Source organism: Aplidium turbinatum, chromosome 18, assembly GCF_918807975.1.
Source record: "Aplidium turbinatum chromosome 18, kaAplTurb1.1, whole genome shotgun sequence".
In the NCBI taxonomy this organism is placed as follows: domain Eukaryota; kingdom Metazoa; phylum Chordata; class Ascidiacea; order Aplousobranchia; family Polyclinidae; genus Aplidium; species Aplidium turbinatum.
The window spans coordinates 3,228,640-3,251,216 of record NC_137489.1 but is presented as its reverse complement, the minus strand read 5'-3'; the positions used below and the strand labels follow the sequence as shown (position 1 = coordinate 3,251,216).

The 22,577-nt window shown below is 38.9% G+C and overlaps 3 protein-coding genes across 3 annotated transcripts; 2 read left to right on the top strand and 1 right to left on the bottom strand.

Annotated features, from left to right (window-relative positions):
* Positions 1-12,060: 12,060 nt before the first annotated feature.
* Positions 12,061-13,485, top strand: LOC145787886 (protein FAM200A-like). Its single transcript, XM_082599724.1, has 2 exons — positions 12,061-12,874; positions 13,349-13,485. The coding sequence occupies exons 1-2, from the start codon at positions 12,061-12,063 to the stop codon at positions 13,483-13,485; spliced, it is 951 nt and encodes a 316-aa protein (XP_082455850.1).
* A 2,132-nt stretch (positions 13,486-15,617) lies between these two features.
* On the top strand, positions 15,618-22,572 carry LOC145787824 (transmembrane protein 60-like). The gene is made up of 4 exons (XM_082599658.1): positions 15,618-15,724; positions 16,894-16,992; positions 21,824-21,895; positions 22,246-22,572. The coding sequence occupies exons 1-4, from the start codon at positions 15,635-15,637 to the stop codon at positions 22,396-22,398; spliced, it is 414 nt and encodes a 137-aa protein (XP_082455784.1). The 5' UTR covers positions 15,618-15,634; the 3' UTR covers positions 22,399-22,572.
* Positions 17,968-19,519, bottom strand: LOC145787825 (uncharacterized). The gene is made up of 3 exons (XM_082599659.1): positions 19,487-19,519; positions 19,213-19,360; positions 17,968-18,903 (listed from the first exon to the last, which is right to left on the bottom strand). Exons 2-3 carry the CDS (start codon positions 19,306-19,308, stop codon positions 18,589-18,591), a joined length of 411 nt encoding a protein of 136 aa, XP_082455785.1. The 5' UTR covers positions 19,309-19,360; positions 19,487-19,519; the 3' UTR covers positions 17,968-18,588.
* Positions 22,573-22,577: the final 5 nt, after the last annotated feature.

Here is a 22,577-nt window from a genome sequence, read left to right as displayed (position 1 = left end):
TATGGCTGTTTCTCGGCAATGGCATGCTAAAATAAGAGGAGCAGCTGACTAAAAGGCTATGTGTCACTTCACTGCTTGCTGTTTTCTGTTGTATCGCAATGGGCGCAAAATAAATAGAAGAGAAACATGATAAACTTATAATAGGATGCCACTTGCCATTCTTGTCACTTTATTTATAACACTAACTTAACCTTTCGTGATTGCTCTTTCGTGATTACTCTTTCTTGATTTTTGTATTGTTTTCATGTGATCTTTGTCTTGATGTGTATATCTGCTTTCTTTCAGTTTTACAGAAGATAATCTTGGTTAGGGAATGAAAATTAAACTTTAGCTGGATAGGATTGAACTGACTAAACATGAAGTTGATCGATTGTATTTCTAATGGCATTGAAAGTGCTTTATCTGAAGTTTGGCTACCGTACTGATATTTTTATTAAAATTGGGTGGCTGAACCAAAAATACAAGCCGGTTTGGCTGGTCCAATTAATTAACCAAAACATAGATAGCCTATTGTACATCTAATACACAAAAAATATCTTAAAACAAAGAGTACTTAAAAAGAAATGTTGAAAGTACTAATAAGAATGAAAAAAAATATTGGTAGTTCTAGGCTACTATAGGACTAACTAAATGACTAAACAATAGATTGCCATGTATCAAAAACGCACTAACGTTTTGATAGTCCAAGTGTTTCAAAGGATTAGTCAAACATATGATACGTAACCGACAACCTACTTGTGGTTATTTTATTAGTAATAGGCCTACCAGAAAGGAGAGACGATGGAGCTTCAAAGTGGAAAAGAAAGGATTTTCAGTCCAAGAAAGAAAATACATCGGACTTAAAGTCTAACATACAAGAACTGACTAAAAACTAAAAGCTACTGATTTAAAACGACCGACACCAAACGGTATAAATAAAATTGACTGATCTAAACAAAATGACTGAAAACTAATTGACTTAAACGTAGCCTATATGTGACTAACTAAAAAATAAACTAAAAATAAGTAACCAAAAACTAATACCGAAAAACTGACTATCGAAAAACGACATAAAAACGACTGACCAAAAACGATCAAGTAAGCAGATATTGACATATAAGCATATATCTCAAATTTTAAAAAGAATAACTGAAAATAGGGAAAATCCTGTAAACCAAAAAAGTTTACCTTATTAGCCTACTTACTTTAGCTTATTTTCATTGCATCGTCATTCATCTTTCTTTGATCGACAGCTGAATGGTCTAACACTCTAACGGGTAAAAGCAGTAAAGGACATTGGTTCGACACCACTCAAGAGCATGCGCTAGACTTCCAGGGTTGGATGTACCAACTCACAGATGAAACGAGAGCGGCAACAAAATAATAAATGTTTCGCGGGCTGCATGCACAGTGCACACATTGTTGCAACGTCGGACAACATATTTTTTTCATATAAAAAAAAAATAAAAAAACAAAACAAAAGGTGACCCCCGAAGGAACGTACCACAACATATTATCATTATTACAGAAAGTATTTATATATTGTATTTGAATCATCACGTGGCCGCATATGACCTGCAAACCGTGAAAGGCGCAGCTTTCAGCGAGAAGCCTGTATGTATCTGAACAAAACAATTAGTTCTGAAACGATTTGTCCAAAATATTTTAACCTTGGCATGATCAACTGAAGAAAAAATGAAAGGTTTCCTATTTTTCCTGATTGTAGCCTATATAGTAGGCTATGGTGCTTAGACAGGAAAAAGACCCTCCTCCGAAGCAAGTTTCGAAAAGGTACCATTAAAACATCCCCTTCGTAACTTTGATTGGTAATTGCGGAAGAAAAAAGAGCATAGTGGTGGAAATCAATCCCACGTCAATGCAATGACTAGTGACTACCACCGCCCTAACCCTCCATGCCAAATTAGCCAGTTGCAAACCGACGAGTTACTTTAGGTATTATTTGCCTTTTTCCTTTGTTGCTCAAAGGGGATTTTTTAATGGTACCTTTTAGAAAGTTGCCCCCCGGAAGACCGAAAATGCGATACAAAGACCAGCTGAAAGTCTCCTTCAAGAATAGCCACTGCGTAGCCTAATAGTAATGGTGAAATAATTTACTATAGTCATCTCACAACAGACAAAAAAAAGATTTTCTCTTCCCTCTCAAACAAAGAAATTGATTGAATATGCTAGCCTACATGGTTGATTGGTCTTGAACCTTTATCCTCGGACTGACAAAACCTTTTGATAGGTTATTCTTTCCCTGTTAATTTCGCACACTTGTAGAGGCTTTGAACCACTGACACAGGGTTTGTTACAGAGATTGATAAAGTAAGGTTTCCCATTGTTGTTGAAGCTGGTTGAAGTGTTGTTGCGGAGAACTATTCCATCCACTTGGTGCCGCTGAATGAAAGCAGTCCTTAAAATGAAATGCATTGCTCAAGCGCACACCCGCTTGATCTTGAGTTGGGCTTAGCCTACTACTGATACTGAGCTAACCAAAATCTCGTGTAGGCCTACCACCTTGCTCAATGTAACCATGATTGTCACAATTTATTGTTTCTATTATTTACGTAAAGAGACTTATTGGCGACGGTCAGATAAATGGTCGAATAGTTTTACTTGTGAGATGGTAGATGACATTTTTGAAGGATTAAACAAATGGTTTACCACTTCCAGCACATAAACAAATCAAATTCTCAACAGCAAACATTTTCATCAATTTCAAAATAAATATAGGGCCTACAGCCCTACACTCCTACTTGCATCAGCTACTTTACAACTGGCAACTTACACTTTCACATTTATTCAATATCGGCTAGAACTATTTTTTTTATTCATTTTACGTCATTAACGCGTCTGGGACGAAAAAGATACTACTGACTACAATAGTCTAGCCTATATAGGCCTCCCAGCACGTTAATGTACGGGAAACGTATGGTTTTGAATCTTTATCCTCGGACTGACAAAGCCTTGATTGGTTATTCCTGGTAGTTTCACATAGGCTACTTGTAGAGGCTCTTGACGCAGTGTCGGTTACCGAGACTGACAGAGTGAAGTTTTCCGATTCTTTAAGTGTTGCCGGGAAATTATTTCATCCGCTAGTTGCCGCTGAATGCTCAAGCGCACATCAATGTTGGTGTTATAAGTTTTTTGTGGCAGGCTGACTGTGGAGTTGTGCATGATTGATTGACTGGTTTATTTTGTTGTGCAATAATCAAGTAAGTAATCACAACGGAAAGCTGTGAAGTGACCATAACGGTCTTCGAGTCAAGCATTCGGGTGGAGTCGGAGTTTGCCCGATTTTCAAAAAATGGAGGGAATTTGGAGTTCCTTTTTTTTTTTACAAAAGCGGGTATACAAAAGTTTCGTAGTGGTGTGGATTCGTTGTTGGGTTCAGCAACTTAATTGCATTTTAGTTAAACAAACTAACTCCAGCTATATGCTAGTCTTGTTTGCAAAAGGAAAAAAAAAAACTATCCCCACGGTTTTCGCACTCAACTATCCGTACTCGGATCCGTTGATTTCGGCACACCATTTTACCAAAAGTCCTGTCACTTCCTGAAGTAGGCTATGGCATTTTGGATATGCTCACCAACTGCTAGCCTACTTGAGAAAGAAAATGACTTTTGCTTCACTTTTGCTTCTCTTCAGTGGCGCCGGAACGATTTTTGACTGGGGGGGCAAGATTACCAAAAAAGGGCACTTTTGTTTACTAAAAGGCCAATTTTTTTTCAAGTTTTAAGATAAGATATAGGGATAATACTAATCTATCAGCTCACTATGTATTGAGTAATGATAGCCTACAAGTGTCCGGTATACAAAGAAGGGCATCATGCTATGTTATAATGATGTAACCTACTGTCAAGCCTTAAAGCAGCCTGCGGCCATGGCCGCTAAGTAGTGCTTGAATGACCGCCGGTGCTACCTCCTCAATCGGCCAAGTTTGGCCGCCAGTCTTTTCTAACCAATTATTTAATTTTGCAATAGAATGATTGTGGATTAACTGTCGAAAATATGTAGTGTCAAAGAGTGACGCAAAATTAGGTCAGCGCGTCATAATCGCCACTGTTGCATTGTGCAGGAATATTTGTTATTGATGGAATATATCCATCTGCGATCACCAGCGCTGTAAGTCTTGTTTGTAATTCCCAACGCCTATTTTAACAAAGTCTTAATCCGAAGTGCTAATTTACGTCGGCTGACAGTATTGTCGTTTTTATGTCGATTCGATGTTGTCGGACATTGAATCGTTGTTAAAAAGAAGAACTAGATTAGTTGACATCCGAGGGGAAAATATTTTTTGATCATGTTATGCAAAAATTATGCTTCTTTTAGTAATGTCTTTCACATCATTGAAATACTTATTTTATTACCTTGCCGTCATCGTCAACACATGTTGAACGTTGTTTTTCGTTGCTAAAAAGAATTTTAGGGTAGTGGCGAACCTTTAAAATCAGCCACATTGGAGACACTCCAGTGGCGTAGCTAGGGAATGTGCCGCCCGAGGCGGATTCAGATTTTTCCGCCTCTTCAAGAAAAAGCATGTGAAAATGAAATGCGTTTTTTTATCAGATTATAATCAAAATCAAAAATTGTAGTCTGAAAGTGCCGCCCGGGGCGGTCCGCCCCCCTCGCCCGCCCTAGCTAAGCCACTGAGGCACTCGTGCGAGTGTCGTTAGATGGTCCGCAGTACTGGATTACAATCCCGATAAAGCAGTTATTGCGTGGTGCAATGATTCTATTGTAGGACGTCGCCCAGGCCCAGACTTCAACAACGCTAATGTGATCATTTTAGCATTGTTGCAAGTTTAATTTTATTTACTTGTGCCATCGTTATTTTGTATTTTGGCCTCCAAGCACGCAGATTTGGCCGCCGAGAAGAAGCTCCCGGTAGGCCACGATGGCTGCTGAAAAAAAAACGAGTTTTAAGGCCTGTACCGTGTTGCAAAATTTTGTGCCGTAAATATTATTTTGAGACAAAAATGAAAAATTATAATTAGGCTAAAAGCGAATAGCACAAATTGTTATATTGCAAAATGTGCAGTAGTTTACATGACATTAAAAGGGCACCATTGCCCCCCCTGCCCCTCCATCTGCAGAAAAATTAAGGGCAGAGGGGGCATCCGCCCCCCTTGCCCCCCCCCCGCTTCCGGCTCCCCTGCTTCTCTTATAGACAATCTTCAAAAGAGATGAAAACAGAGTTAGCCTATCTTGGAAAAAATAGGAAAAGTTTGATCGCTTGGGAAATGAAGTGGGCCGTTTCAACAGCAACATGTTCCAATGGGTCTTCACCGACTCACCGTCTTGTCCATGTGGCTCTGATTAGAGTTGAGTATGGAGTCGGAGTGGATATAATAACCTCAAGTAGAGGAATGGGCGATTGCGAAAAAAGCATAGTTTTTAATCTTTTCTGGCAAAAAATAATTTAAAACAATACATTGGAATTTCAAGCGCCTTGCAAACCTCCAAAAAACGGCTCGCGACCCTCAGGTTGAAAAGCCCTGCTCTAAACTCAATTTCGGTAAAAGTGGCGCCTACGTGGTTTTGAAAATGGGCTCTTCATATGTAGGCTATTGACTCAACTCAGTCATTTGTTATTTGTTATTTGCTATTGACTCAACTCAGCCATCGGCCTGACACTACAGAGACAGGCATGGGTGCGCCTCAACCGTCTCCATACGGGCGTCGGGCTTTTCCGCTCAACCATGCACCAATGGGGAATGGGTTCTTCCTCCTCCTGTGAATGTGGTGCCGAGGAACAGACCGCAGACCACATCATCAATGACTGTACCATCTTCAAGCCACCTAACGGAATGGAAGGTCTGCGCGTCATGGATGATGAAACTAAAGACTGGCTGCTCTCTAGCAGCCTTCCAGTGTAGTCCGGGAACATCGTGAATCTGGGGTGGTAAAAGGATAGACCCTCGGCCCCAGAAGCTCAGACGACGACGACGACGAGTCATTTGTTTTTAAGCAAAAACTGTAGCCTACTGGTATTGGATCTGTATCACTATCAGCCTTGCAAAAATTGAGGGCCGAATTTTTCCAGAGCCTAAGGCTATAGCCTTATTAGCTTAATGGGTAATCCGGCCCTGGATGTAATAGTCCATATATGTATTGTTATGCAATTTCACAGGAGTTGAAACGGTTTGTGCAATGTTATGCTACAGGTGGAATGTTTTACAGGTCTTACGAAGTAGGCTATGTTGCAATCTCTGCTCATTTTTTAAAATATTCCATGACGTAGCCTAAGTTAGGCTATGTGACGTTTGATTTGTAGTGAGATTGTCCGTAACAATCACTAACATCAAACATCACAAACATCTCTAGCACGAAAGTGGTGGGGATGACCTGAAAACAATGTCTACACTCTTGCGTAACAGTTTATTGTAGGCCTAGCCTAGTAAGAAAAACGAATTGGAACCATCAGAAAATGGGATAACCGGTCTGACCCCCAAAAATTAAACCATAGAATGTAGAACAGAACTGCATAACGAAGATAGAAATCAAACTTAAACTGATACTCATACCAACGCATGCTATTACACTGATATGCTGTTTATTAAACGCCGGTCATACTGCTATCTAGATACGCAGAAAAATACTCGGGTATTTATCGATCCATGTGGTAATACGGTGAATTGAATTATTGCGTAACATCTAAAACTAAACGCTATAAGCAGGGGCGCCGGAACGATTTTTGACTGGGGGGGCAAGATTACGAAAAAAGGGCACTTTTGTGTACTAAAAGGCCAATTTTTTTTAAGTTTTAAGATAAGATATAGCGATAATGCTAATCTATCAGCTCACTATGTATTGAGTAATGATAGCCTACAAGTGTCCGGTATACAAAGAAGGGCATCATGCTATGTTATAATGATGTAACCTACTGTCAAGCTTTAAAGCAGCCTGCGGCCATGGCCGCTAAGTAGTGTTTAAATGACCGCCGGTGCTACCTCCTCAATCGACCAAGTTTGGCCGCCAGTCTCTTCTAGCCAATTATTTAATTTCGCAATAGAATGATCGTGGATTAACTGTCGAAAATATGTAGTGTCAAAGAGTGAAGCAAAATTAGGTCAGCTCGTCATAATCGCGCATCTGCGATCACTAGCGCTGTAAGTCTTGTTTGTAATTCCTGACGTTTATTTTAACAAAGTCTTAATCCGAAGTACTAATTTACATCGGCTGGCAATATTGTCGTTTTTATGTTGATTCGATGTTGTCGGACATTGAATCGTTGTTAAAAAGGAGAACTAGGTTAATTGACATCCAAGGGGAAAACATTGTTTGATCATATTTTACAAATATTATGCTTTTTTTAGTAATGTCCTTCACATCATTGAAATACTTATTTTATTACCTTGCCGTCATCGTCAACACATGTCGAACGTTGTTTTTCGTTGCTAAAAAGAATTCTAGGGGAGTGGCGAACTTCTTTAAAATCAGCCACATTGGAGACACTCGTGCGAGTGTCGTTAGATGGTCCGCAGTACTGAATTACAATCCCGATAAAGCAGTTATTGCGCGGTGCAACGATTCTATTGTAGGACGTCGCCCAGGCGAAGACTTCAACAACGCTAAGTGATCACTTTAGCATTGTTGCAAGTTTAATTCTATTTACTTGTGCTATCGTTATTTTTATTTTGTGTTTTGGCCTTCAAGCACGCAGATTTGACCGCTGAGAAGGAGCTCCCGGTAGGCCACGATAGCAGCCGAAAAAAAAACGAGTTTTAAGGCCTGTACTGTGTTGCAAAATTTTGTGCCGTAGGCCTAAATATTATTTTGAGGCAAAAATGAAAGATTATAATTAGGCTAAAAGCGAATAGCAGAAATTGTGATATTGCAAAATGTGCAGGAGATTACATGACTTTAAAAGGGCACTATTGCCCCTCCATCTGCAGAAAAATTGAAGGCAGGGGGGGCATCCGCCCCCCCTGCCCCCCCGCATCCGGCGCCCCTGGCTATAAGACACTTCAGCTTGAGAAACTTCTCTTGATCAAAAACGCGTGGCCACCACACAGTGATTTTCGATGGCATGTAACAAACTAACAATGTAGACCAGAGGTTCCCAACCTGGTGGCCATGGCCCCCTAGTGGACCATGAGCCTTTTTCAAGGGGGCCATGGAAAATTTTGAAAAATAATAATTTTTTTTAAATTATCATCTCTAAGTCCACTCCAACACTACGGTATATAACAAAAAAATAAATTAAATTTAAACGAAATAAATTAAAAGCGAACCCTTGAAGCTGCAAGAAGAGACGGCAACCCGATTGAGGTTTGAGAAAGATAGTTTGACCACATTTTGGGCAAAACTAAGCAAATCGTACCCTAAACAGTAACGTAACCAGGAATTTTGAAAGGGGGGTTTTGAGGACCCAGCGGCGGGGGGTCTGGGGGGCCTCCCCCAGAAAATTTTGAAAAATTACTTTGAATTTGGTGCATTCTGAGAGCATTTTCAACAAAAATGTGGTTATGAATATTCTTGTAAAATAGTGCTGTCCGGTGGCATAGCAAAAGGATAAGATCATGTTTTCTTCGGCATTTTTCGGAAATAAAGCTTCTATAAAGTCTCTATGTTTTCTTGTTGCTAATTCCTGGCTGAGATGTTTGAATGTTTGGTATTGGTAAAACTCGCTCTTTTAATGCAATTTTGTTTAAAATTAGGCAATTTTTTTTTTGACTGAAAGCATCATTCTCAAGTTACAACCCCCCCCCCCCCCTTCCTGGCTACGCCACTGACCCTAAGCTTAATGAAATTGTCATGTCATTACTGTTGCCTTTCCCATCAACATATCGTTGTGAATGTGGGTTTTTCAACAATGTTACTTCTGATTTTTGAAGACAAAGCAGCGCAGTGTTTTGGATATTCGATTTGTCATGGGGCTTGCTCATTCCACCACCAAACCAGCAATTGACATTGTCAGAGCAAAAACAAGCTCAACCATCACATTAACTGCAGATGTAATAACTACTGTAACTAATGTAGCCTACTATCATGTTTATTGTGTCTGTGTGTTGCATTTATATCATTTTACCATTCTAACTACCGGTTATTGTATAAACAAGTTTTTTTAATTAAAATCAGAGATGTACCTACGTATACGCCGCATACTTGCGGCGTAGACTTTTTGTTTACGCTAACGCTTGCGGCCACATTTTTTTGGATAGTTTGCGCTTGAGGCTACGCCGTAAAGTTTTCGCGGTTTTTTAGCGCATAGCGTCAACGCATACTTTTTAATGTCTTTTTTTCGCTACAACACGCCAATACCTTCCAGCGCTGCAGTTGAAAGAATGTTTTCAATGGGCAAAGACATATTAGAATCAAAACACAGCAAAGTGTCAGATGAACACTTTCAGATGCTTGTGTTTTTTCGTGGAAATTCAAAATAAAACTTGTTTGTTTCGAGTGGTTTATACCGTGTGAATGTTTGGCACCTAGCAAACAAAATGAGTTTACGCTAGTGTATGCGCTGACGCCGCCAACTTTTTTTACAAGTTGCGTTGACGCATACGGCGTATGGTTTTTCGAACGTTTGCGTTTACGCTGACGGCGTCAATATTTTTTGTATGCGCGTACATCACTGATTAAAATGACGTTTCTTAATTTTTTCAACAGGTTGAAAAAAATAAGAGGGTCATTAATTTTTCAAAATTTTTAAAGGGGGCCACGGTGTAAAAAAGGTTGGGAACCACTGTAGACGGACGCAAAACTATGTATATGTAATGCAAACGTGAGAAGACGACCAGTCGATCCAGCACTTTGTAGAATTCCAATCCAGCAGCATTTGGGCCGGAATGTTTAAAAACATTTGGCAACTTTGAAGTTGTTAACTTGTTAAAGATATACCAAGGCAAAGAAGATTTAGTCCTGAAGGCTTTATACAGTTATAGCCTAAGTTATATAAACTACTGGATGGATCATTAGATGTGCTCCTCTTGATTCTTTTTCTTGGGTGCAACCTAGTTCGTACCTTGAACAGTTCGTGCAGTCAGTTCGTACCCTGAAAAGATCGAGAAAAAAATTAAAAAAGCCGAAGTCGCTGATCGCAGTTTAATAGCACAAAGCCGAAGTCGCTGATCGGAGTTTCCCCAAATAATTTGAAACAAACTCGAGGTTTAGGGTTAGCGGAAACTGCGGTTAGCGGAAACTGCGAAACTGCGGAAAAATGTTTGCGGAGACTGCGATCAGCGAGGGTTAGGGTTAGAGCATAGATTACTTTATGGTTAGAGTTAGGGTAAGCGGAAACTGCGGTTAGTGGAAACTGCGGAAAAATGTTTGTGGAAACTGCGATCAGCGAGGGTTAAGGTTAGAGCATAGATTACTCTATAGTTAGAATTAAGGTTAGCGGAAACTGCGGAAAAATGGTTGCGGAAACTGCGATCAGCGGACTTCAGTTTTGAGCTATTTTTTCTCTCGATTTTTTCAGGGGGGAAATTTTATAATGAGTGCGGAAACTGCGATCAGCGACTTCGGCTTTTTTTAATTTTTTTCTCTCGATCTTTTCAAGGTACGAACTGACGGTACGAACTGTTCATGGTACGAAGTAGGTTGCATCCTTTTTCTTTACTATACCACTGAGAGATAGCCACCGCAGGGGAGGAAATTAGTTTGAACCTGGCTTAAGATGGATGCAACCTAGTTCGTACCCTGAACAGTTCGTACCCTCAGTTCGTACCCTGAAAAGATCAAGAGAAAAAATTAAAAAAAAGCCAAAGTCGCTGATCGCAGTTTCCGCAAACATTTTAAAATTTTCCCCCTGAAAAGATCGAGAGAAAGAAAGCCGAAGTCGCTGATCGCAGTTTTCGCTAACCCTAACCATAGACTAATCTATGCTCTAACCCTCGCTGATCGCTCTTTCCGCTAACCCTAACTCTAACCATAGACTAATCTATGCTCTAACCCTAACCCTCGCTGATCGCAGTTTCCGCAAATATTTTTCCGCAGTTTCCGCTAACCCTTACCCTAACCTTAGAGTAATCTATGCTCTAACCCTAACCCTCGCTGATCGCAGTTTCCGCAAACATTTTTCCGCAGTTTCCGCTAACCTTTACCCTAACTCTAACCATAGAGTAATCTATGCTCTAACCCTAACCCTCGCTGATCGCAGTTTCCGCAAACACTTTTCCGCAGTTTCCGCTTACCCTAACCATCGACTAATCTATGCTCTAAAGTGGTTCCCAAACTGTGGGCCATGGCCCACTAGTGGGCCACGAAGACGGTTTCAGTGAGCCACAGAGTTATTTGTAATTGAACTTATACTGTTCCTGTATTGTTAACAATTTCTAGATTTTTTACCGAAAAATTTTAACTGCCATTCTTAAAACTGTCTGCCACGGGGAGGAATTGTTACGTAACAATGAGTTTTTAAGCTTGCATGTGCCAGAAATCGTACTTAAAAACAAGCGTTCTTTATGTCGTGGACTGATAGTTGTGAGGTGCAGAGCGAAGAAGAGATTGAATAAAAATTTGCAAATCGAGACATGCTAAACTAAATTACTAAATACTAAATTATTCAATGGCAAACCAAAGAAAGTATGATGATAGTTACGTTAAATTTGGATTTACTTCGTTAAATGATCATGGAGTCGAAAAGGGACAGTGCGTAGTATGTTACCGCGTCTTAAGCAATGAGTCATTGAGACCGAGTAAATTGAGAAATCACCTGGAAAAAAATCATCCTGAGTTGAAGAATAAAAGCATTGAGTATTTTAAACGACTAGAATCTAGCTGTAAACGTCAACGACTTGACAAAACTGGAAACTTTCAACAAACTGATCAGAAACTTACAGAAGCATCTTTCGTTGTTAGCCAAATTATAGCTAGTCAGAAAAAAGCTCATAATATCGCTGAAACTGTTGTTAAACCGTCTGCACTGGCCATGACGAGAATTGTTCTGGGTGATAAACATGAGAAAAGTCTCAAAGCTATTCCTTTATCCAATAACACAGTAAAGAGTCTGTCGATGTATTTTCAGTTTCTCAACTTATGGTTTTCGTTCGCTATGCAGTTGACACCTCTGTAAAGGAAGAATTACACTTCTGCTGTGTTTTGAACACCAGCACAAAAGCATCAGATGTAATGGAAAAAGTCAACTATTTTTTTAATGAAAACGGAATATCCTGGGACAATCTGTGTGGCGTGTGCACTGACGGTGCACCTGCGATGCTTGGTTCCAAAAGTGGATTTAAGGCACTTGTGCAAAGAAAGGCTACTGGCGTTATGTTTACTCATTGCTTCATTCACCGGGAAGCTCTGGCTTCTAAAACTTTACCAAGTGGTCTCCAAGATGTGCTTAACGTTACTATTAAAATAGTAAATTTTGTGAAGAGCAGCGCTTTGCACACTCGTCTATTCAGAAAACTTTGTGAAGACATGGAATCTGATCATAAAAACCTTTTGTTTTACACAAAAGTTCGGTGGCTCTCTAAAGGGAACGTTTTATGCAGAGTGTTTGAGCTCCGCGATGAGTTGGAAATCTATTTAACTGATGTAAAACCTGAGTTAGCATTTCACTTTACCAATGCAAAATTTATTGCTTGTTTTGCATACTTGGTAGATATTTTTCATTCTTTAAACACCCTTAACTTGAAAATGCAAGGAAAAGAAAAAAACATTATTCAGAACATGGACTTGATCAATGCGTTTGTTGAAAAATTGGCAAACTGGAGACGAAAAGCTCAAAACGGCAATTTTGCCATGTTTAACAACCTGTGTGATATTTACGAGTTAAACGATGAACTAAAGACCAATATTGTTCAACATCTGAAAGAGTTGGAAAGCGAATTCAAGTCATATTTTCCTGAAGTTAGTGCTGATGACCTATCACTTGCAAGAAATCCATTTCGACTTTCCCCTGAAAATGTGGAAGATGAACTGCAAGACCAATTGATTTGTTTGTTTATTGTTTGTTTATCTTTATCCTGCATTGCGGGAAAGCGGGCTTGAGCGCTATGCATCGGTGTACGCCTTCCGACGTACACCTGACCCACGCTGCAGCCGACGGCAATGTCTGTTTCCGGTTGTCTACTCTACTTATGACTTCAATTTGGTACTACCCATTACTCGAAATCGATCACTGGGTAGAGGCAATTATCGTAAAGTTTCTTGCCCAGAGAAACAACAGCAATTGCAGGTGCCTGGAGTCGAACATGCAGGCTCTCGACTGCGAGCCCAACGCGCTAACCACTCGGCCACTGTTGCCGAATTGAAAAACGACTCCAGTTGCCGAGATCTATTCGAAACTTTGCCACTCACGGAATTCTGGCTAAGCATGGCATCATCATATCCAAAAATAAGCAAAACTGTAGGCTACTTAAACAGTTATTGCCTTTCACTTCTACATGGTTATGTAAATCTGCCTTTTCAGCGCTAGTATGTATGAAGTCCAAGCAACGCAACCGCCTTGAAGTTCAACATGACATTCGCTGTGCTCTTTCGACAACTGAGCCAAGAATTTCTACGCTTGTTGCTAAAGCGCAAGAGCACCCTTCCCCAGTGGCGTAACTACCCGTTGGATCTTGTGGATAAATCCAGGGGCGGCACGTTGCTAGAGGGCGGCAAAATGTGATAACGTTTTAAAGTTTAAACGAACAAAGACAGTCACGTTAATTTATTCTCGGAGAGACTCAGACTTAAACGACCTAATTTAACACTGATCTAAGTGAAGCCAAAAAATTAAACAAGTTAGGCTATGCCTATAAACTAATTTGCAACTTTTTTAGATTGTGCCTCACCATGCGGTATTTGTGACGGTTTAATGATATTCATGCTGTTGAAGTAATGATAGAATGTCGGTTGTAACTTGTAAGCTGTAGCATTGCTCAGTCAATTTAGCTTTGGTACGGTAGTTAAGTTCAGATTAGTTTTAAGTTTATTTCACTTCTTCTTCTTTCGTATGAGAGGTTGGTTTTCTGGACTAGCCTACATTTCATTGGGGTCAAATGAAATGTTTATTTCACTTTCGGGAGGAGACAGGAATGGACCGTGAGGTCATCGAGTCAACTGTCACCTTTACCATCTGTCTGTAGTAGATAGAGGGGATTCCTCCATCTTCATCTGTGAAGATGGGTTAGGTTAGTGAAAGGTTTAAAGTTTCAGGTCTTAAATAGATCACTTAGCTTAACTCAGCAAATTTGCAATTATGGTTAGGTTGTTTTCAACTAATGCGCTGCAGATTCCAGAACAAGATTTAAGTTGCAATTTTTTTAAGTTAATTTTTGCCTATGACAAGAGTAAAAGAAAGTAAAGATTTTTTAGAAAGAAAAAGAAAGCTAGACAAGAGGAACTAAAAAAAAATAAAGGAGTCATTTTGAAGTTCGTAAAAATTGCCTCTGCTAAAAAGACAGAAGAGATTAGCACATTAAATCTCTACCTCAAGTTGAGACTGAAGGAGAAGTGTAGACTACCTCGAGCAAAACAATAACAAAGTGATCATTGAAAGCCTGTGAATGAAAGACTGTCAGATAAAGATAAAACAGATCAGGCCCGGATTTAGGGGGGGAAGAGGGTACAGGTGCCCCGGCCCCCCGACTTTTGAAGGGCGCCTCTACGTGGAAAAAATGTGATTTTCTGTGGGTTTTTTTACAGCCATTGAAGTTTCTGCAAAATGCTGTGCAGGCTGGATAAATGCTGCTGTAGACGTAGAAGTGGTTTTTGCACGGGGGCCCCCCGATCTAAAAGTGCCTGGGCCCCCCATCAGCTAAATCCAGCCCTGAAACAGATGCTGTCTATTATTCTCATGACGATGTGACTACTTGGCCAGAAACATTAACTCATAATATGAGAGTTGAGATGATCAAACTAGTAGGGCCCGAAAGGTTTCAGAATAAAGAAAGGCCATTCAAGCCAGCGATTATAGAGAAATTAAAGGAGACAAAGAATCCTTCAGCTGTCTGAGTAAGAAGCGGTTTTATTTTGAACTTTCAATAAAATTAAACAAAACTGCTTTAATTCTTCTGTTGTGTGGAATTTTAATTAGCTTTTACGACGGTGTCAGGGGGAGTAGGGGCGGCGTTTCGTGCAAAAATCCAAGGGCGGCATACTGCGTTGCTACGCCACTGCCTTCCCATTAAAAAATAAATTGCAAAAAGGCATTTTGTTAGTTTTTTTGTTACATGTCATATAGTACAGTAATTAGGTAGTAGAACTTGGCCGATTAGCGTAGTGGTAAGAAACATCGCTATCTGTGCTGGAGGTCTGGGCTGCGATCCTCTGGCCAGTCAAATCAGGCACAGCGTCGCCACTTAGAAAATTGCTAGAGCCTATAGTGCTCGCCCATATACAAGTGTATAAAATATTTTGGGTGGGCCACGAACTTTTTTTGAATCAAAATTTAGGCCACGGAGTAAAAAAGTTTGGGAACCACTGCTAACCCTAACCCTCGTTGATCGCAGTTTCCGCAAATATTTTTCCGCAGTTTCCGCTAACCCTAACCCTCGAGTGACGAGTTGTTAGCGGAAACTCCGATCAGCGTCTTCGGCTTTTTTTATCTTTTCTCTCGATCTTTTCAGGGTACGAACTGAGGGTACGAACTATTCAGAGTACGAACTAGGTTGTACCAAGTAAAACCAAATTAATGTTTCAGATCCAGTTCTATACATTGAGACCAGGCCTATTTACCTAACCTGTTACCGGTATTGATGGGAATATAAAGATGGCACTCATTCACCAGTTCATGATTATTTGGGTTTGTTGTTTGGTGTTCCTTGTTCTTGCAGCTTTGAAACTTGATGCTAAGTTAAACGTAAGTTCATTTGATCAATATGGTACCGTAGCTTAGGCTAATAATATTTGGTGTGCAAATCTCTGTTCTTGTCAAAAACTGGAGATCTGAACCAGTGATCTTGAGCATGATCTTGAGTCAGGCTCATAACAAACTGAGTTAACTAAGAGCGAAGTGTTTGAATGGCATTCAACCAGGCAAATGTTGGTAAATGCCTTCACAGCTGCAGCTTTTTGATGTTTTTCACCTAAACTCTAACTTTCAGGGTTTAGGATTAGAAAATACCAAAGCAAATGTAAAGTTGTGATGGTGCCATTCATATACCCCCCCCCCCTCTATCTTTTGGTTAATTTCAATCTATGATGTCATGGCATTTTTGACCAGGGCGTAGGCCGTAGACTTGTACTCCTGTTCCCAATATTTGAAGTAGATTGTTGTTCTATAAATTTAACTTGCCTGTATATAATATTGTGTAATTTTTCCATCTTTACACATTTTTACGTCACTCAGATTAGAAAGCAGTAGCTTGTATGACATTTGGTATAAATGTTGTACCGGTATGGTATTTGAACTGAAACTGAAAAAATTGTTAAATTTTTAAAAAATATAATGCGTTTTTGATAAAAACGATAGGAAATACAGCAACTGAACTTATGGTTTAAAAAGTGTTTTTAATGGAAAACTGTATTGATATTTAGTGCTGAATCTACTCCAGCACTATTCTTCCTATATTGACTTGCTAAGTAATTGTAATTCATATTTTTATTTAGTGCCGTACAGTAGGCTATCTATTGCAGATATATATATGTTGTTTTCAGTGTGTTACAAAACAGGTCTGGCTGGCCCAGAACAACAATACATATCGTAAAATCACTGATCCAGCTGGCACAAGTCAAATGTTTCACCAAAGTAAAATATAATTTAATACCATTTTATAAAAATATTTGGTTTGATCAATGTTGAAACTATGGGATACAGTAAGCTACACTACTCATTAGGTCAGCGACCCAATAACCCAACAAAATAACTTTTTATGAAACTGATTTCAGTCACCATTTCCCTGTTTTCCTCTAGTTTTTGAGTCGCAATAACTTCTCTTATTTAGTACTGGTAGGTCTATTTATGCTTTCGTAATGCCTGCATTTAAGCTACCGTATGTAAATAATAAACTAGTTTTATATAAATTGCAGGCAATGTGGTTTGTTGTTTTTATTCCTCTATTCATTCTCAATGCTATTCGATTTGTTTTGCTGATGTACCAAATTTTTGTTCATTTAAGAAATGGACGGGTAAGTTTGAAGTTGCTTGCAATGTTTACTTTTCCCTTTTTAGTCTAAGCGTAAAACGTATTGACCTGGAATAAATTGCGACCCTAACAAATTAGGTATCGTTGAAAAGCTTAACTCCTCTAGATTAAGATTTTCACTCTCCTCCAATCAGAGACCCTTGGCAAAAAAAGTTATGGCCGTTTTTGAAGCAGCACCTTGCGCCGCTAGTGGCGAAACTGTATTTTTCCTTTTACACAAGTTTTTAGGCTCATTTTTAACTTTTTTTCCTATGTGTATAAGAAAGAGACAACTCACATTTGATAAAATATTATTTATATTTAAATGACGTCACTCTGACGTCATCAAATTAAAATTGCTTACCTATTACTCTCAGCCCATTGATAATTGCAGATCCAATACATTTGTTCTAAAAAATCGTTTTTAGACATAACGGAGCTTCATATATTTTTATAATGATTCAAGGGGGGCATTTTGACCCCAGGTCCGGTTTAATGATGAAACTAAACGCTACAAGTGGCGAGAGTATATTATGGGCATTATACAAAAAATGCGAAATTTTTTAAAACTTTGCTTCAATAATTATGCCGTGGAGTGTTTTATTATCTTTATCCTGCATTGCGGGAAAGCGGACTTGAGCGCTATGCATCGGTGTACGCCTTCCGACGTACACCTGACCCACGCTGCACGGTCTGTTTCCGGTTGTCTACTCTACTTATGACTTAAATTTGGTACTACCCATTACTCGAAATCGATCACTGGGTAGAGGCAATTATCGTAAAGTTTCTTGCCCAGAGAAACAACAGCAAGTGCGGGTGGCTAGAGTCGAACATGCAGGCTCTCGACTGCGAGCTCAACGCGCTAACCACTCGGCCACTGCCCAAGGCGTGTAACTATTGTTCTTGTCGACGGTGAAAATTCGACTCACACCATGTCTGAGGAGTACAGCTCAACTATCCAGTGGAATCTTTCGGGTAGCCCAAATTTGGGCAATAGGCTACACAAATAATAATATTTATTTGCATCAGACAAAGCTGTCAATATACAAAACAAAGAAATAATACACAAACTGCAAATGCACAAAATCTCACTAAATAGGCTATCTAATGTTACAAGTTTACAGACAATGGTACGGTAGTGTTGCAAGTTAGAAGAACTGAAAGTATTCAGAACGATAAAAATAATCAGATGACATGGCAGCCATCAAAACTAGATATCAGCATACATAGAATTATTATAATGAAGACGATAATTTGATATACGATGGCAATCGGACCTCATCAGGGAGGCAACAATAGAGTTAGACGATACTTCGCATCTTCCAACAAAAGAAAAAACATATTTCCGAAGTAATGCATCAAATGTTATAATGTTGCACAAGACTTGATGTTCACGTACGCTATAATGTTTAGGCAAATTGTGTATAATTCTAAATGCATTATTGAAGGCAACACGCAGGCGATTAATGTTACGTTGAAGATAATTTTCCCACAGATGACATGCATACATTGGAGTACAATATGAACGGAATAGAACATTTTTAATATCACTGGAGCACTTGTAAAATTTTGATTTTAATTTATTGGCAGAACAGATCATTTATTGAAACATGATCAAAATGTCGCAATCCTCAGGGCAGTCGTCTTGTACACAACTGAGATTGCAACAAGTTTCCCCACGACACTCTCCACATGCTGTTACGCACTTTAAGCCATGTTTTCTGCAGCTGCAAGACATTGTACCACATTGATTTTTTGTTCCTTCTTTGCATTTGCATCGTACAACGTTCAATAGCCATTCTGGTGCCGGATCTAAATTGGCCTTTATTGGCATAACTGCACCTGCTGCGTCAGCTTTCCATCCCCATTGTGCGAGATCCAAGATTTCAGTGTCAAGATGCTTCCACTGACATACCTGAAGCAACAGTTTTATATCAACTTAGATAAATCAAGTCTTGCTGCCATAAAATTTTTGATTTGTAGTACACCACATGTTTATGCTAGTCCTATTACAACGCAAGTTGTTTTGCTATAACTTGCATCTTTTCCTTACAGCAGTTTAATAGCGCAATTTGCTGTAATATTTTGAAGTTACCGACAATAAACAATTCTTGAAAAATATCTTCAAGTGGTACAGTATAATCTATAGAGCAAAGACGCTTTTATACTAAATGATTACCGGTATTGTGTTACAATACCATTAGGCTACGCACTATTATTTCACCTGCAAATGTACTCTGAAGGAATGAAAACGAATTGCAGCTTCGGTGGGTGGCAATCTTTCAGGATGAACAGTGGAAGCTGTTGCAACCATCTGCATGTAATTGACGTACCGTAGTTGGCCAAGTGAATCGGCAGGTTTTGCACTAAAGCTTGATGGATCAACAAAATATAGCATTACTATCGGTGAATCTCATTCAGACTGGTAGGCTACTCAGCAACATTTTCATTTCTTCTTATTTAATTAACTGTGCACCAATACAGTCCCAGTAACTAACCTTTTCAATAACAAATCTCTTCCAGCATCAGCTATTTGCTCAAGTGTAGAATCTAATCTCCCAAATACATCAGCAGATTGTTGAAATTCTTCCTTCTTCAGGTAATTGAACATCTTTAGCTTTCCTAAGCAACAAGACAGATGACATAATTAATCATTGTCACCAAATAATGTGTGCATACACTCCATACATTGGCATTCCAAATAAAAGTATTACAATATTAGAATAATATTGAGTGGATTGGGTAATGACTGCCATCTGAATTCTTGCATATCTTTTAAAAGCTGATCAGAAAATGGTAAAAATGTACTTTCAGACAAGCATGGTAAGCAGTTCAGGAATATATAAAACACTGTAACAAACACTATATATAAAACACTGAAAGCAAGATTAAAATGTACTGCTACCAAAGCTGATTAATTATACTGGTACCTTGTTGATATATTGCAGAAGTTGTATCACATCCACTCCAAGCATGAGCAAACAGCAAGTAATTTTTGACACACCTCATGCACCTTACAACTACTTTCGCTCTCTTCTTTTTCTTTTAGATATTGATAAAGATGACTGTCACCAATGTTTTGTGCATAGCTGATTAATGTCTTCAGTCCACCTCGTTTCACTTCTTGTAGCTTCGATAAATTATGAGATTGGCATTTGATGCATAAACTTTCATTATAAAAAGCTTGATTCTGATTTTCCATTATTCAATTATCTCCATAACATCTGAAAACTAGTCTATCAATTCTAACTGTTTAATAAACTAAGCTATACAACTTAGAAATCATTACCGGTATTTCATAAAAATCTTTAAAGCTGTAAAGAGAGAAAACTAACATCAGACCTGGGAAAAAAATGGCCACACAGAACATTTGCTCTTTCAAACTTAATCTATATCTGAATATGTTATAGCCTTTACAGGTGGTCTCAGAAGTAACAAGAACCATAGCTCTTACTGGTAGGCTGGCCTCCTTATTTAACTGATAGTGTGTGCAATTACCAGAAAACGTATTGTTGCATGGATATCAGTAGAAGCTACCAGGTCTCAATAAACACCCTTCCTTTGTCAGTTTGTGCACCAGTGCACTGGTAACAGTGGCCTACTACTACTACCATACTGCATACATTGGTACAAATACTTCACACCTGCATGCAATGCCATTTAAAATCCAAGATGTTAAATGAAAGAGAACTCAACTAAAAGAACAACAGAAAACTCAAAAATTTAACATAAGCTAGAGATGATAAGACATGCTGCATGTAAAGAACATTTAGACCTGTTTCCTCTAACTTTCATCATAGCCCAGCATACCGTACTGTACACTGTTATAGGCCTAGTGCATCTGTGTATCGCCTGCTGCCAGGTACCATATCTAACGTTTTGACTTCTGTTGCAAACCAAATTAAATGAATAACCTGACATAACTTACAGTACCGATAATGATGTTCTTGCAAACAGTTCCCAAAACATATTAAACTACGGTAGGCCTGCCTGGTACGGTACTCAGTTCTGTGATATTTAGGCTAGTACTGCAGCCAGTGCAGAGTGGTAGATCAAGAATCTTTGCTGTCCCAAACCTACTCAGTACTGCCTAGTTACTTTCAAACCTCATGGCTATTTTTTTTTTCTTTTTGCGCAACGCTCAGAGTTCAAGATGGATACCACTACATGGCTAATAAGCTGGTCAGTGGTCACCGGAGCAACTTCGACTGCCAGAATTTTACACGGCTTGCTGTTTCTGCTGAAAACATAGCTAGATTAGCTGCGCCACTAGCGGCGCAAGGTGTTGCTTAAAAAACGGCCACAACTTTTTTTGCCAAGGGTCCCTGGTTGGAGGAGAGTGATAATCCTAAACTAGAGGAATTAAGCTTTCCAACGATACCAAATTTGTTAAGGTCGCAATTTATTCCAGGCGGCCCTATATTTTCGCATTTTACGCTCAGACTATTTGTCAAGTTTGTACTTGTTTGTTTTAACACTGTATTCTTTTTTTGCACTATTTTTATTTACCGTACCGTTACTTGTTTAATTAACAGATAAAATCTTTTTATATGTCTAAAGAATTTTAATAGACTCAGAAATTTTGCTCCATTTTAGTCACAAATTAATGTCTGAGCGTGTGTAGTAGTGCATGAATGTGAGAAATAGACTAGATCTTCATCTTCTATGGTCATGAAGCCATTATATCTTAACTGGGTAACATTTGTAAGCTGGGTAACTATAGAAAAGTTTTTAACCATTAGTTTACTCATATATACATTTTTGTTCAATTTCAATGATTTCATTTGCAAGTATGATGATACCTTTGTAAGTTACATAGCTTTTGTGATGTTTAGGACAATCATGGCTTATCTCTCGGTAGAAAAGGATTGTCTTTGGTAACATGGTGTTTAACAGTGGCATTTCAGGTAAAATTAATCAATTAATTATTAATACATTGTACAATGTACACTTGTACAGTACCGGTAGTAAATTTCTATCCAAAAATAAGTTTAAATGTATCCCTGATTGCTGCTACGACAGAAAAGTAGATTTTTTCTTACGTTTGATTTTTATTTCTTTTTACTGACATTGTTATTTGCAATATTAGTTGTGATGCAGTGTTTATCACTTGTTTCTTGTGCAATCTGGTAAAAATGAGTATTGTTTGTTTAGTTTGCAATGTGTCCATTTATACACTAAAATTAATAAAAAGTTAATCAATGAACCACCAGTTGCAACAGCTACAACTCTGTATAATCCTGTTACTTCCTTACAGATCATCTTGTGCCTCAGATTGGACAAACATGCACCAAGCTTGAAGTTGTACTTTGTAATGATCCCACTTTGGTGTGCATTAGTTATTTATGCAATAGACCTTTTTTACTTTCAAGTGAGAATCATAAGGGCCGGTGGCTATGATGCCTCATAAAGCACATTGTACTCAACTTGTGTCGTTGAAGTTATCATCATCATATGACCCTTTGAGGTTAGAGGTCAATCCTTTTACCACTTCCTATTGGTGATTTTCTCACACTACACCAAGAGGTTGCACCGTGGGTTACTGTAGAGCTACCAGTTTTAGATATGATAGGCAGTGACTGCTCAAGG

What these genes read in the sequence shown, in the direction of transcription:
- LOC145787886 (XM_082599724.1), top strand. Translation starts at nt 12,061, where the DNA reads ATGGAAAAAGTCAACTATTTTTTTAATGAAAACGGAATATCCTGGGAC. An exon ending in ACTGCAAGACCAATTGATTT is followed by an intron (nt 12,875 to 13,348) that starts GTTTGTTTATTG and finishes CTGCCTTTTCAG; the next exon opens with CGCTAGTATGTATGAAGTCC.
- LOC145787824 (XM_082599658.1), top strand. Translation starts at nt 15,635, where the DNA reads ATGGCACTCATTCACCAGTTCATGATTATTTGGGTTTGTTGTTTGGTG. An exon ending in TTCATTTAAGAAATGGACGG is followed by an intron (nt 16,993 to 21,823) that starts GTAAGTTTGAAG and finishes TGTGATGTTTAG; the next exon opens with GACAATCATGGCTTATCTCT. An exon ending in GTTTAACAGTGGCATTTCAG is followed by an intron (nt 21,896 to 22,245) that starts GTAAAATTAATC and finishes ACTTCCTTACAG; the next exon opens with ATCATCTTGTGCCTCAGATT.
- LOC145787825 (XM_082599659.1), bottom strand. Translation starts at nt 19,308, where the DNA reads ATGCAGATGGTTGCAACAGCTTCCACTGTTCATCCTGAAAGATTGCCA. An exon ending in CCTTCAGAGTACATTTGCAG is followed by an intron (nt 18,904 to 19,212) that starts GTGAAATAATAG and finishes CTGTTGCTTCAG; the next exon opens with GTATGTCAGTGGAAGCATCT.